This window comes from Strix aluco, chromosome 1, assembly GCF_031877795.1.
Source record: "Strix aluco isolate bStrAlu1 chromosome 1, bStrAlu1.hap1, whole genome shotgun sequence".
NCBI lineage: Eukaryota > Metazoa > Chordata > Aves > Strigiformes > Strigidae > Strix > Strix aluco.
The window spans coordinates 138184250-138194814 of NC_133931.1; the positions used below are offsets into that span (position 1 = coordinate 138184250).

Below are 10565 nucleotides of genomic sequence, written 5' to 3' on the forward strand. Positions count from 1 at the left end.
GGCGGCGTTAGTACTCTGACACCTCATTTGCAGGCTGAAGGTATTTTCCTTGCCGGCCACCTTTCCTGTGAGAGAGCACCTTTGCCCGGTGTGCCCATTCCGCTGATGTTTCCCCCCCCCCGCCGGACAGCCCCGGGAGCCGCCGCCTGTCCCTCCCGCGGGGCTGCAGCCCGCGGTGAGCCTGGCCGGCGCCCCGGTTAGCCCTTTCCAAATCGCATGCCAAGGAGGTTTTAAGAACATATTAACACGCTGTACCCTCTGGTAGAAAGAAAGGGAAGAAAAAGGAAGAAAGAAAGGAAGAAAGGGAGAAAGAAAGAGAGAAAGAGAAAGGGAGAGAGAAAGAGAGAGAAAGAGCGAAAGAGTGAAAGAGCGAAAGAAAGAGAGAAAGAGAGAGAGAAAGAAGAGAGAAAGAGAGAAAGAAAGAAAGAGAGAGAGAGAAAGAGAGAAAGGGAGAGAGAGAGAAAGAGAGAAAGAGAGAAAGAGAGAAAGAGGGAAAGAGGGAAAGAGAGAAAGAGAGAAAGAGAGAAAGAGAGAAAGAGAGAAAGAGAGAAAGAGAGAAAGAGAGAAAGAGAGAAAGAGAGAAAGAGAGAAAGAGAGAAAGAGAGAAAGAGAGAAAGAAAGAAAGAAAGAAAGAAAGAAAGAAAGAAAGAAAGAAAGAAAGAAAGAAAGAAAGAAAGAAAGAAAGAAAGAAAGAAAGAAAGAAAGAAAGAAAGAAAGAAAGAAAGAAAGAAAGAAAGAAAGAAAGAAAGAAAGAAAGAAAATCTTTCTAAGGAGACTGCGAACTCGGGAGGAGCGTTAAGTGTGGAGCAGCTTTAATCGGCAGGAATACACTTTCTGCCTTTCGCACGCACCAGTCGGTGTAGGGAACACCCGAGCTACCCTGAGAAGCTAAGTTTACAAAACATAGGAAAGTACTTTCAAATGTTCCTTCGGGATTGAGGTCTCCCCAGTACACTTCGCAAAAAAGCCGCCTCCGACCTCGCGTTAAACTGCATGAACGAGTTTAGCAACACGGTCAAAAGCTCTTGTCACCCTGTCAGCTCCCTCTCCCAGCAGCTTTCAAAGAATTCGGGGATGAAACACCTAAACCAGATCCCAAATCCTGCCCGTGTGGCTCCTTTTGCATTTCCACCGTCTCTTTATCTGAGACGAGGACATCGTCCTCTCCCGACGGGGAGCCCCGGCCACCCCGGGGGCGGGGGTTGCAGGCACCTTCCCCGTCTCATTTCTTTCCAGGCGACTCCATGGAGATTTGCTCTCCCGTAAAGGCGGGGAGCTGCACCTCTGCCCGCAGAAGAGGTTTCTGGACCATTTGCTCCGTAAATAAATAATCTCACCCTCCTAACGAGCATGGCGGAGTGTCGCTTGGGGGGGGGGGGGGGGGGGGCGCAGGGCAAGGAGGGGAGGAGAGGAGAGCTCTTCCTCAGGGGGGAGGGAGGGAATTGGCTCCGCGTTTGAAGGACACTTGCTGCCGGTGTCTTGCGAAACCTCACGTAGCGTCTCCGGTTGCGGGGGTGCTGCTTTTCGGCGCTGGGGGCGACAGCCCAGCGGCAGTCCCCGCTCTAGCAGTGCAGTAAATATTCCTGAAAACTACACGCACCCCCCCCGCTGCGATGACCCGTGGGATGCCGGTGGGGGAGGCCAGGAGGTGCGGGTATCCCGCGCCTCCTGCCCTCCCCCGCCGGCATCCCACGGGTCATCCGCGGAGCTGCGCGCAAGCGGCGAGTTTTCCCGCCGGTGCAGCTCGGTGCCCCCCACCGCGGGACAGCCCCGGGGGGGTGCGGGGGGGTGTGAGCGGCGGGACCAGCCACCGACGGGGCGCACACGCCGGGTGGCGCTGCGAGCCCGCGGCAGGACCGGCCGCGCTGCCCCCGCAACCCCCCCCCCTTCCCCCCGGGTGTGCGTGTGTCTTTGTGACTGTGTACGAGAAAAAGGGGAAGGGGAGAGGTGGGGAGGCAGCATCCCCTTCCCGAATAAAGCAGCCGTGCAGCGATGGGGAGAAAGTCCAGACGAGGGCAGAAAAAGGGAAGCGGAGGGATGGGGGGCAGCTCCTGGCTCCCGAAAGAAGCAGCCCGGCGGCAATGGGGAGAAAGTCCAGGCGAGGTGCAAAGCCTGCCGCCCAGCAGCAACGGGGATGGGCGAGCAGCCGACTTTATTGCCAGTGGAAGGCGCGCTTGTAACGCTGGGCACAGCTGGAGGTTGCACCGGGTGTATAGGCACACGCATACACATGCTTCTGTCTCAAGAGATGCGGCCAGGTGTAAAGCACAGTGAGTCGCCGGCAACAACAACAAAAAAATTTCCCCCTCCTCGCAAAGAAAACTTGCACGGAGTTACATCTGCCCAGGAGCAAAAGCAGTTCAAAAGGAGCTTCCCGCCCATCCATCGCTCTTTCCCCAACCAGGGATGAAGCTCCTGTGTCACCGTTTGAGGAGTTTCGTTATTAGAAGCCCACAACCCTCCCTACTCCATCCCCAACCCGAAGGGCAACCCTGGGGCCCAGGTCGGGAGCAGGGGCTGCCCCACAGCACCACCACCCCGGGGGGGCCACCGACACTTCACCTGCAAAAGTTGCGATGCTCCGTCACTGCTTTTTGCACTTTTCAGAGCAGTATCGCTCCACCTGAAAAGCAGAGATCTCCAAATGCCAAGACCAAAGTCGCTCCCCAGGAGATGGGTCCATTCTCCAGGCTCTCACCCGGCCTTACAGGCAGTATAAGTATGCCTCCTGCAAAAGTGTTCACCACTCAAGGAGTAATGCAGGGTCCCAGATTGTTTTGAAATCCACAAGTGTAAAATGGAGTTACTCCGTATTTAGAGTGCCCCACTAAAGCTCCTGTGGTACGGCTTTCCTTATCCCCAATTTCCCTAATCCTTTTTTTTTTAAAAAAATGAGTAATTCCAAGTGGCAGTTAGAAAACCATAGAACTGGAAATGCAGTAATTCTCCTAAGTTTTTCTCAATGCACACCTTCCTGATGTGTAACAATTTCCCCATATGCTTTAGTACAAGACGGCCAGCTAGCTTGAAAAAATGCCACACATACACAATAGTAAAAAAACTGGTATTCTGCATCTTAAAGCAGATTATTGGAGAATGTGCTTTCCTCCATGGAAACGATGAGAAATTTTTTTTAATATCTTTAGGATAATAAAGCGAAGTGTGATGGAGCGAGCTGAGAAAGCAGACCCTGATTTATGCTAAGAAATGCAAGGTTATTCTGATAGAACAAAAGAGTTTTGTCCTTTTGTCATAAATCTGATGAAAGTGTGAGCAACTGCACACCTAATTTGTTCACACCTTTTCCCAGCTCTTTCTTCCCAAAGCTAAACCAGAGGTCGTTTCACAGAATGTAACTGAAGTGTGGCGGGTTTTGGCATGTGCGTACTTACAACCATTGGTACTGAAAGATTTGTTGGACTGCAGCAAGTATCCCTACCCCGTCGCCTTTACAGCTGTGAAGGTGTTGACGGCTGGATTAGCCATCGCATCCACAAATAAAGCCTCTGAGATTTCAATACTTGCTTTCTACTTTCACATTCCTAGACTAGAAGCAAGCGAGAAGCCAACACCCTTTGATGGCTGTTTAGTCTCGGCAGGCACAGGCCGAGGGTAGCGGGAAAGGCACTATGGCAGGCAGAAATGAAGAGGTGTTTTAAATCGTTTCAGCTGCACACATCTCCCATCACTGGTCTATTGAAAATTTAAACTGGAAAATGACAATGAAAAGCCGGAATAATAGGAAAAGCAGGACACGAAATTCGATAGACATTGCTACGAGCTTGAAGGGGAGAGACTTAAAAGGTCAGAGAGCAAACGGGAATGACCACAATCATCCAAAGGCAGTTGGAAGGTAAGTTGATGGACACCGGTTTGACCTGCGGGTCAGCAAACTAGTTTAACTCTACCTTGATCTGCACAATGCAGAGACAAGTTCCCGGCTCCTATCAAACAACTCAATGCCCTTATCTGGAAGGGTTTAGTAAAAGTAAATCAACTACCAAAAAAAAAGGAGCTATTCAGCCTTCAAGTGCTGGGTTTGGTGGTAAAAGAAAGAAAAAAATATGTGTGTTCTCACACAGCCTGGATCCAAACCGGCAGCTCGCGAGCGGCAGAAGCACACGCTCCTTCCCAGGGGAAGGACGAGTTTTGTTGCAGGCTCTATCCCACTTGCCAGGCAGCCCTGAGACGGAGCAACCAGTGCCCCAGAGAAATCACCAAGCTCGTGGATAGCAGCATTTTGGTAGCACTTTCTTTTCAGGGGGATATCAGAGAAGCAATATTAGAAGTTACCCACTGCTGCATTTCCCTTTTCTTTTCACTTGGTGCTCGGCCCATTCCCTGGGGACTGAAGTCTCCAGGTAACATAAATGCTGCCTCTCACTCCCGCTGGGGAAACCAGGTGCTGCTACACCGTTCCATTTACGTGGTGTTTTAAAATAAATAAATAAAGGGGGAAAAAAAAAAGGGGGGGGGGGGGAGGAAGCAGAGCAAACTGTTGCTTCGTTTCAGTAGCCAACTTCTCAGGCCACTGATGGGTGCATTTGTAATGAAGCACAATCAGAATGCAGCTCAGAGAAACTCAACCAGAACAACTCCTTTTCCAGTGCACGTTAAAAACCCCTTCAATCCCTACACCATGCAGAGAACCAAAATCTTGAATGCATCTATGGTAGAAGCTGACTAGTCTGCACTGTTTAGCTCTGAATTTGGATACCCGCTGTTTAGGTTATTACTAATAATGTTCTTTACATGTATGCACAAAAGATCTTTCTGCCATGCAGATTTCATGCTCCAGCCCTGATTTTTCAGTACCCCAACAGTGAGCATCACCTCCTTATGTAATCCAAGAGGGCAGATTTCCAAATGGGAATAACACTTCCCCCATGTCCCCCCCCATAAAAGTGTTAAGAGAAAGTGTTAGTGTTTTGTTGGGTTTTTTTGTTTGGTTTTTTTTTTTTTTTTCCAAAACGCCAGGCGAATGCCCTAACCGCAAAAGACACGAGGCTTTAAGAAACCCTCGCAATAGTGTTTTTATTGTTGTTCGGGGGCAGCTGTGGACAAGATTTAAAGGACACAGCAAGGGCGATAGCGCTGGACCGCCAGGTTGGCAGCACCCCGCAGCCCCTGAAATCGCCCCAGTTCCCTGTCCTGCGGGGAAAACGCCCCCGGACGGGAAGGGAGTTTTCACGCACAACCGCCAAGTTTCCCACCCCCGAGACCTGCAGAAGTTAGCGCTCGCTACGGCAAATAGCATCGCTCCCAGCCATAACCACGTTACCTAAAATAAAAGTGGTGGACCACTTTTTGTCTTTTAAAGCAATAATAACCGTTAGCATTTCAATATTAAACCGCCTTTCACAATGGAGCTGGTGCGACATGAAAAATCAAGTCCAAGGAGAAGGTGTGTGCAAAGCAGCGCCTCGTACAGAGTGGGGTTTGCAAGAGGCACTGCATCGTTAGCTTGATAAAAATGATTTTTTTTTTAAAAAAAAAGGTGTTAAAGCCTTTCCTTTAGTTTCCTCTACGAGCGCATTATACAAAGCATGAAGCAGAATGCCAACTTACTCATTTCAATGCCTCAAAGCTGCTCTCATTAGGTGCTACAATTTACAACAGGGTTGAATTCGTTGTATTTTCACTTTTCTCTGAAACTCTAGAGAACGACTCATGCCATATGAGTTCAAAGTAAATCACTGCCTGTAACGATGGAATTAAAAAGAAGAAAAACAATTGGCTGACCTAAGGTAGAATGTTTTATCTGGAGTTTATTAATACCATTTAAAATATTACAGATAAAAATCAATTACATTTCATGCATTTAAAATGCAAATCTAAAATGTTCCAGCGAAGGGCTTTCCATTTCAATGTGAAATATCCAAATTATTTCAACATTACAATGAGACAATTAGTTTGCAGCATTGCAAACCGCTAATGTAGTGTCAGGAGTGTTTATTAACATTTATCAATATTATTTTCAGGAAATACACATAGGCCAACGTTAGTTGAGTTTCACTTGGACAGTTTATTTAATACATGGGTCGTGGCAAACCCACTTTATGAAATATAGGAGAACTCTCACTGTAACTATACCTGAACTGCCAGCAAATGCAAATAAGTACATGCTCCATTAAATTAAATGTCATTCAACATTTATCAAATATTGTTTGCTTAATTACAGTTGTATGCCTACCTAAATTAATATTCAAGCAAAACCTATATCCTGAAGTGCGATTTGATGTACGCTTCAAGGAACGAGTCCAGAAAAAGAATGCAGTGAACCAGGACTGCAACAATAATGCTTTCTCATGACAGGAAAAGAAATAAATTTTTTTTAAAAAAAAGCTCAAGTGTACTTCAATATATTTTCAAATATTTACTGGAAGTAATTTACAAGAAAAATACTATACAAAATCGTCTCCTGGACAACTGCACCTCACACCGATACATTGGTGGAGTTATATTTAATTGTTAGCTAATCTAGAACGATTCCCCAGTTGTACAAACCTATAGGTTCAGACGTATTTTACAAATATTTTAGTTTCCCATCGCCCCCCTTCCCGGCCTCCATTTTTGGCATTGGAACTACAGCTTCGCTTGAAACCCGCGGTGCTTCTTCATTTGTTTGGAGTTAAAAAATATACGAATTTCAACCTAATTATTTTCAGCGTATTTCGCGATTCCTACTCAAACGGAAATTGTACAAATGCGCTGGCAAACGGAATGAAATTTGGACACGGGGAGGTAAACGGTTTGTGAAAATTTTAAAAAAAAAAAAAAAGACAAGAAAAAGTGGGGCGGGGGGGAGAAGGGGAAGCACCCTTCGCTCCGGTCGCGGGGAGCAGAAGCGCTGGGAGCAGTTAAGGAGGTGAGGGCAGTTCTGAGCCTCAGCTCGGCGCCGTCTGGGGACAACGACGCCGGCCGCTGCCGTCGGAGCCCCCCCCGCGGGGCAGCCCCGGCCCGCCCGCCCGCCGGGGGCTCCCGGGGCGCCGCGGCCGTACCGGCACTAGCGGCGGAGCCGGGGTGGGGGTGGTGCGGGATGCGGGCCGGTTTCCAGCGGGAAAGCGGGAGGGAGCGTGTTGTTTTCCGCTCTAAAGGCAACCCGAGGAGGGCCGGGGGGGGGGGTCTCAAGGCGAAGGGGGGGGGACGGGGGGCGGCCGCGAGCCTCGCCCCTCGCCGCGCCGCTCCCCGACCCCCGTCGCGGGGCTTGCGCGGCCCGGCCGCCCCCCGCGGGGCTCCGGGCGGGCAGCGGGGCGGCCGCGGGCGCTGAGCGCGGTCCCTGCGGAGCCGCGCCGGCTACTTACGTGTCCGCGTCCCCGCCGCGGGACTGCGCGCCCGCGGGGGGCGGCGGGGCGGCGGGAGGGGGGGCTTGGCGGCCCCGCGCCTCCGCCCGTCACTCCAGGCCGTTGCGGTGGCCGGGCTCGGGGGGCGGCAGCAGCTCCGGGGAGTGGCAGGGCGGGCTGCCGGCCGCGCTGTGCTCGCTGTCGGTGTCGCTGCCCTTCTTGCCGCCGGGGCCGGGGCCGCCGCCGGGGCCGCCGCCGCCGGGGCCGCCGGCGCCGCCGGGGCCGCTGTGGGTCTTGACGTGCTTGCTGAGGTGGTCGCTGCGCATGAAGCGCTTGTTGCAGACGGGGCAGGCGAAGCGCTTCTCGCCCGTGTGGGTCCGCAGGTGCCGCTGCAGCTCGTCGGAGCGGGTGAAGCGCTTCCCGCAGAAGAGCCAGTTGCAGACGAAGGGCCGCTCGCCCGTGTGCCAGCGCAGGTGCGCCTTCAGGTGCGAGGTCTTGCCGTAGACCTTCCCGCAGCCGGGGATGTGGCAGCTGTGCAGCCCCTTGCGCCGCAGGCTGGCCCCCGCCGGCCCCAGCCGCTCGGCCTCCTGGCAGTTGGGGCAGTCGCAGGTGGCGCGGCCCGAGTAGCGGCGGGCGGAGGAGCGCGGCGAGGCGGCCAGCGGTGCGGCGGGGCCGCCGCCCAGCATGGAGCCCCCGGCGCCGGCCAGCGGCGAGGGGGCCGAGTCCGGGTAGGAGCCGGGCAGCACCGGCTTAAATCCGTCCATGAGGTGCTGCCCGGCGGGGCTGAGGAGGTGCGAGGAGGCGCCGCTGCTGAAGGCCGAGTGGCCCAGGCCCGAGTAATCCGAGTTGTAGCCGCCCAGCGGCGAGTGGAGCGAGGTCTGGAGCCCGCCGGCCGCCGGGTGCAGCGAGCCGGGCAGCGCGGTCGCCCCGTTGGGGCTCTGCACGTCGATCCAGCCGGCCCCCACGTCCCACCAGCTGGAGGCGCCCGCCGAGCCCACCTCGCCGGCGCCCAGCCCCGGGTGCGAGGGCTTGAACCAGGACTCGTAGGGGTGCGCCATGCCCACCCGCGGGTAGATGCCCTGCAGCCCCTCCACCGACGTGTGCACCTTGGAGATGAAGACGGGCTGGTGCGCCGCCGCCTCCTGGCCCGCCGCCCCGCCGCCGCCGCCGCCGCCGCCGCCGCCGCCGCCTCCGGCGCTGCCCGGCGCCTGGAAGACGGAGTAGTCGTTGGCGAAGGGCGAGCTGGCGGCCGCCGCGCTGCTGGAGGTGAGCGAGAAGGCGCTGGAGCCCGGCGAGCCGCCGCAGCTGAACGAGTCCGAGACGAGGGCGGCCGCCGCCGCCGCTGCCGCCGCCGCCGCCGCTGCCGCCGAGGAGCCGTTGCGCGCCGCGCCCGCCACGCCGAAGCCCGGGAGGCCGGAGCCCACGGCGCCGCAGCTGCCGGCCGAGGACGAGGAGGAGGAGGAGGAGCGTTTCCAGGGGTGGAAGCCTTTGCCGAAGGAGGACGCGCTGTCCGAGAGGGCGGACGGCGAGGGGCTGGGGCTGCCGATCTTGTTGCAGGTCGCGGCGAGCATGGCCAGCGGCGTGGAGCCTACCCGCGGTTCCTCCTGCGGGCACAGAGGGGAGAGGGCCGCCCCGCCGGCGTCAGGGACGGAGCGGACCCGCCGCCTCCCCGCGCCCCGCTCCCGGCCCCGCTCCCGGCCCCGCTCCGCCGCCCGGCCCCGGGCGCAAAGTTTCGCGCCTCCCGCGGGAGGATCCCTTCGCCGGAGCCGGCACCGCGGCTCTGCCGCCAAGCGCCTTCCGGCGCCGCCAGCCAACCCTCCTCCCACGGAGGAGCTCGGGAAAGGTTAAAAAACGGGGGGGAAAAAGAGAGGGGGGGAAAAGTTGCGTCTGTTACCGTAGCTTTAAAGATGCCCCCGGCACGGCGGCAGCTACGTTTCAGCCGGTTCCCTTTCCCCGGGACCTCGCCGGTCCCTGTCCCTCAGGCCAGTAAGACTATTTTCTTAAATATAGAATTGCAGGATTATCAAATTACTCTTTTTAAAAAAAAAAAAAAAACAAAACAAAACAAAAAACACCAAAAAAAAGCGCTTCCTTAAAATAAGCCTCATTTACGTACCAAGGATAATTAAATATAAATTTAACATATGTACATATGTATGTATACACAAGTTCAACGTACCTGCTGGACACGGCGGGCTGTGTTATTTTAAAGGGAAATAAAAAGCCACAATCGGTTCCAAATTAGAAATTGCACGCGAAAAAAGATAGTGCTGGGTTTGGGTTGGTTTGGTTTGTTTTTTTTTTTTTCCTTCCAGCAGTCACATGTAAAGAAGAAAGGCCACTTCTCCGGGGGCACAGGAACAGCACAGCCCAGGCGCTGTAGGTTGTTTCTACAAATGCCCTTAAAACCTTTTCCTGCTCGCTGAAAAGTGACTCTGCCCCTTTTTCCCCCTCTCTCTCTTTCTTTTCTCCTAAACTCACTTGTACTTAAGTTTAAAAAAAAAAAAAAAAAAAAAAAAAAAGAAAAGAGAGGAAAAAAAAGGCTGAATAGAGGAGACTGATAGCCCCGGTCAAGACAGGGGTTATTTTAACCCCCTCCAATCGACAATAAAAAGAAACCAATTAAACCAGCAAGAGAAAAAATCCTTAGACTCACCCCTAGAAGTGAAGTTGCCATCACACAAAAGTGCCCTCCTCTCAGAGGATCTTTTTTATATTGATAAATCAGAGGCAGTGTTTTTTTTAGAGGTGTGCAATACAATGATCAGTTCCGCCCATTCCACCACAATTGTAGCTCCCTCGCCGGCTTTGAAGTGCCGCTGAGCAGCCGCCAGCCAATCCCCGGGCCCGCCGCCTCGCTCGACGACGTGACTGCGTGAGGTCATCAACGCCGTCGAGCCCCGCCGGTGGCGGGGCTCGACGGCGCTGATGACCTCACGCAGTCACGTCGTCGAGCGGCGCGGGCCACGGGCCCGGGCCCGCTCCGCGGGGACCCCTCGCCCCGGCTCGGGCTGCTTCGTCCCCGCCAACCCCTTTCCATCACCCACCGCCCCCCCCTCCCGTGCGCGTAATCCGACCGCAGGTTCTTTTTGGAGCGGTTTACGCTTGTTCGGTTTTTTATATCATCATCATCATCATCTCCTCAGCGCTACTAGTATTATCATCGCAATGATGGGCGAGGGCGGGGGCATCCCATTTCTCCGCGGGGTCCCCCCACCCCGCTCCCCTCTGTTCAGTCCTCCTTCTCCCGCTTCTTTCGGTACTTGTCGCAGCAAGGGGCGG

At 54.3% G+C, this 10565-nt stretch overlaps 1 protein-coding gene across 1 annotated transcript; it reads right to left on the reverse strand.

Annotated features, from left to right (window-relative positions):
• Window positions 1-7393: 7393 nt before the first annotated feature.
• Window positions 7394-10168, reverse strand: SP8 (Sp8 transcription factor). The gene is made up of 2 exons (XM_074849359.1): window positions 9940-10168; window positions 7394-8887 (listed from the first exon to the last, which is right to left on the reverse strand). Exons 1-2 carry the CDS (start codon window positions 9958-9960, stop codon window positions 7394-7396), a joined length of 1515 nt encoding a protein of 504 aa, XP_074705460.1. The 5' UTR covers window positions 9961-10168.
• Window positions 10169-10565: the final 397 nt, after the last annotated feature.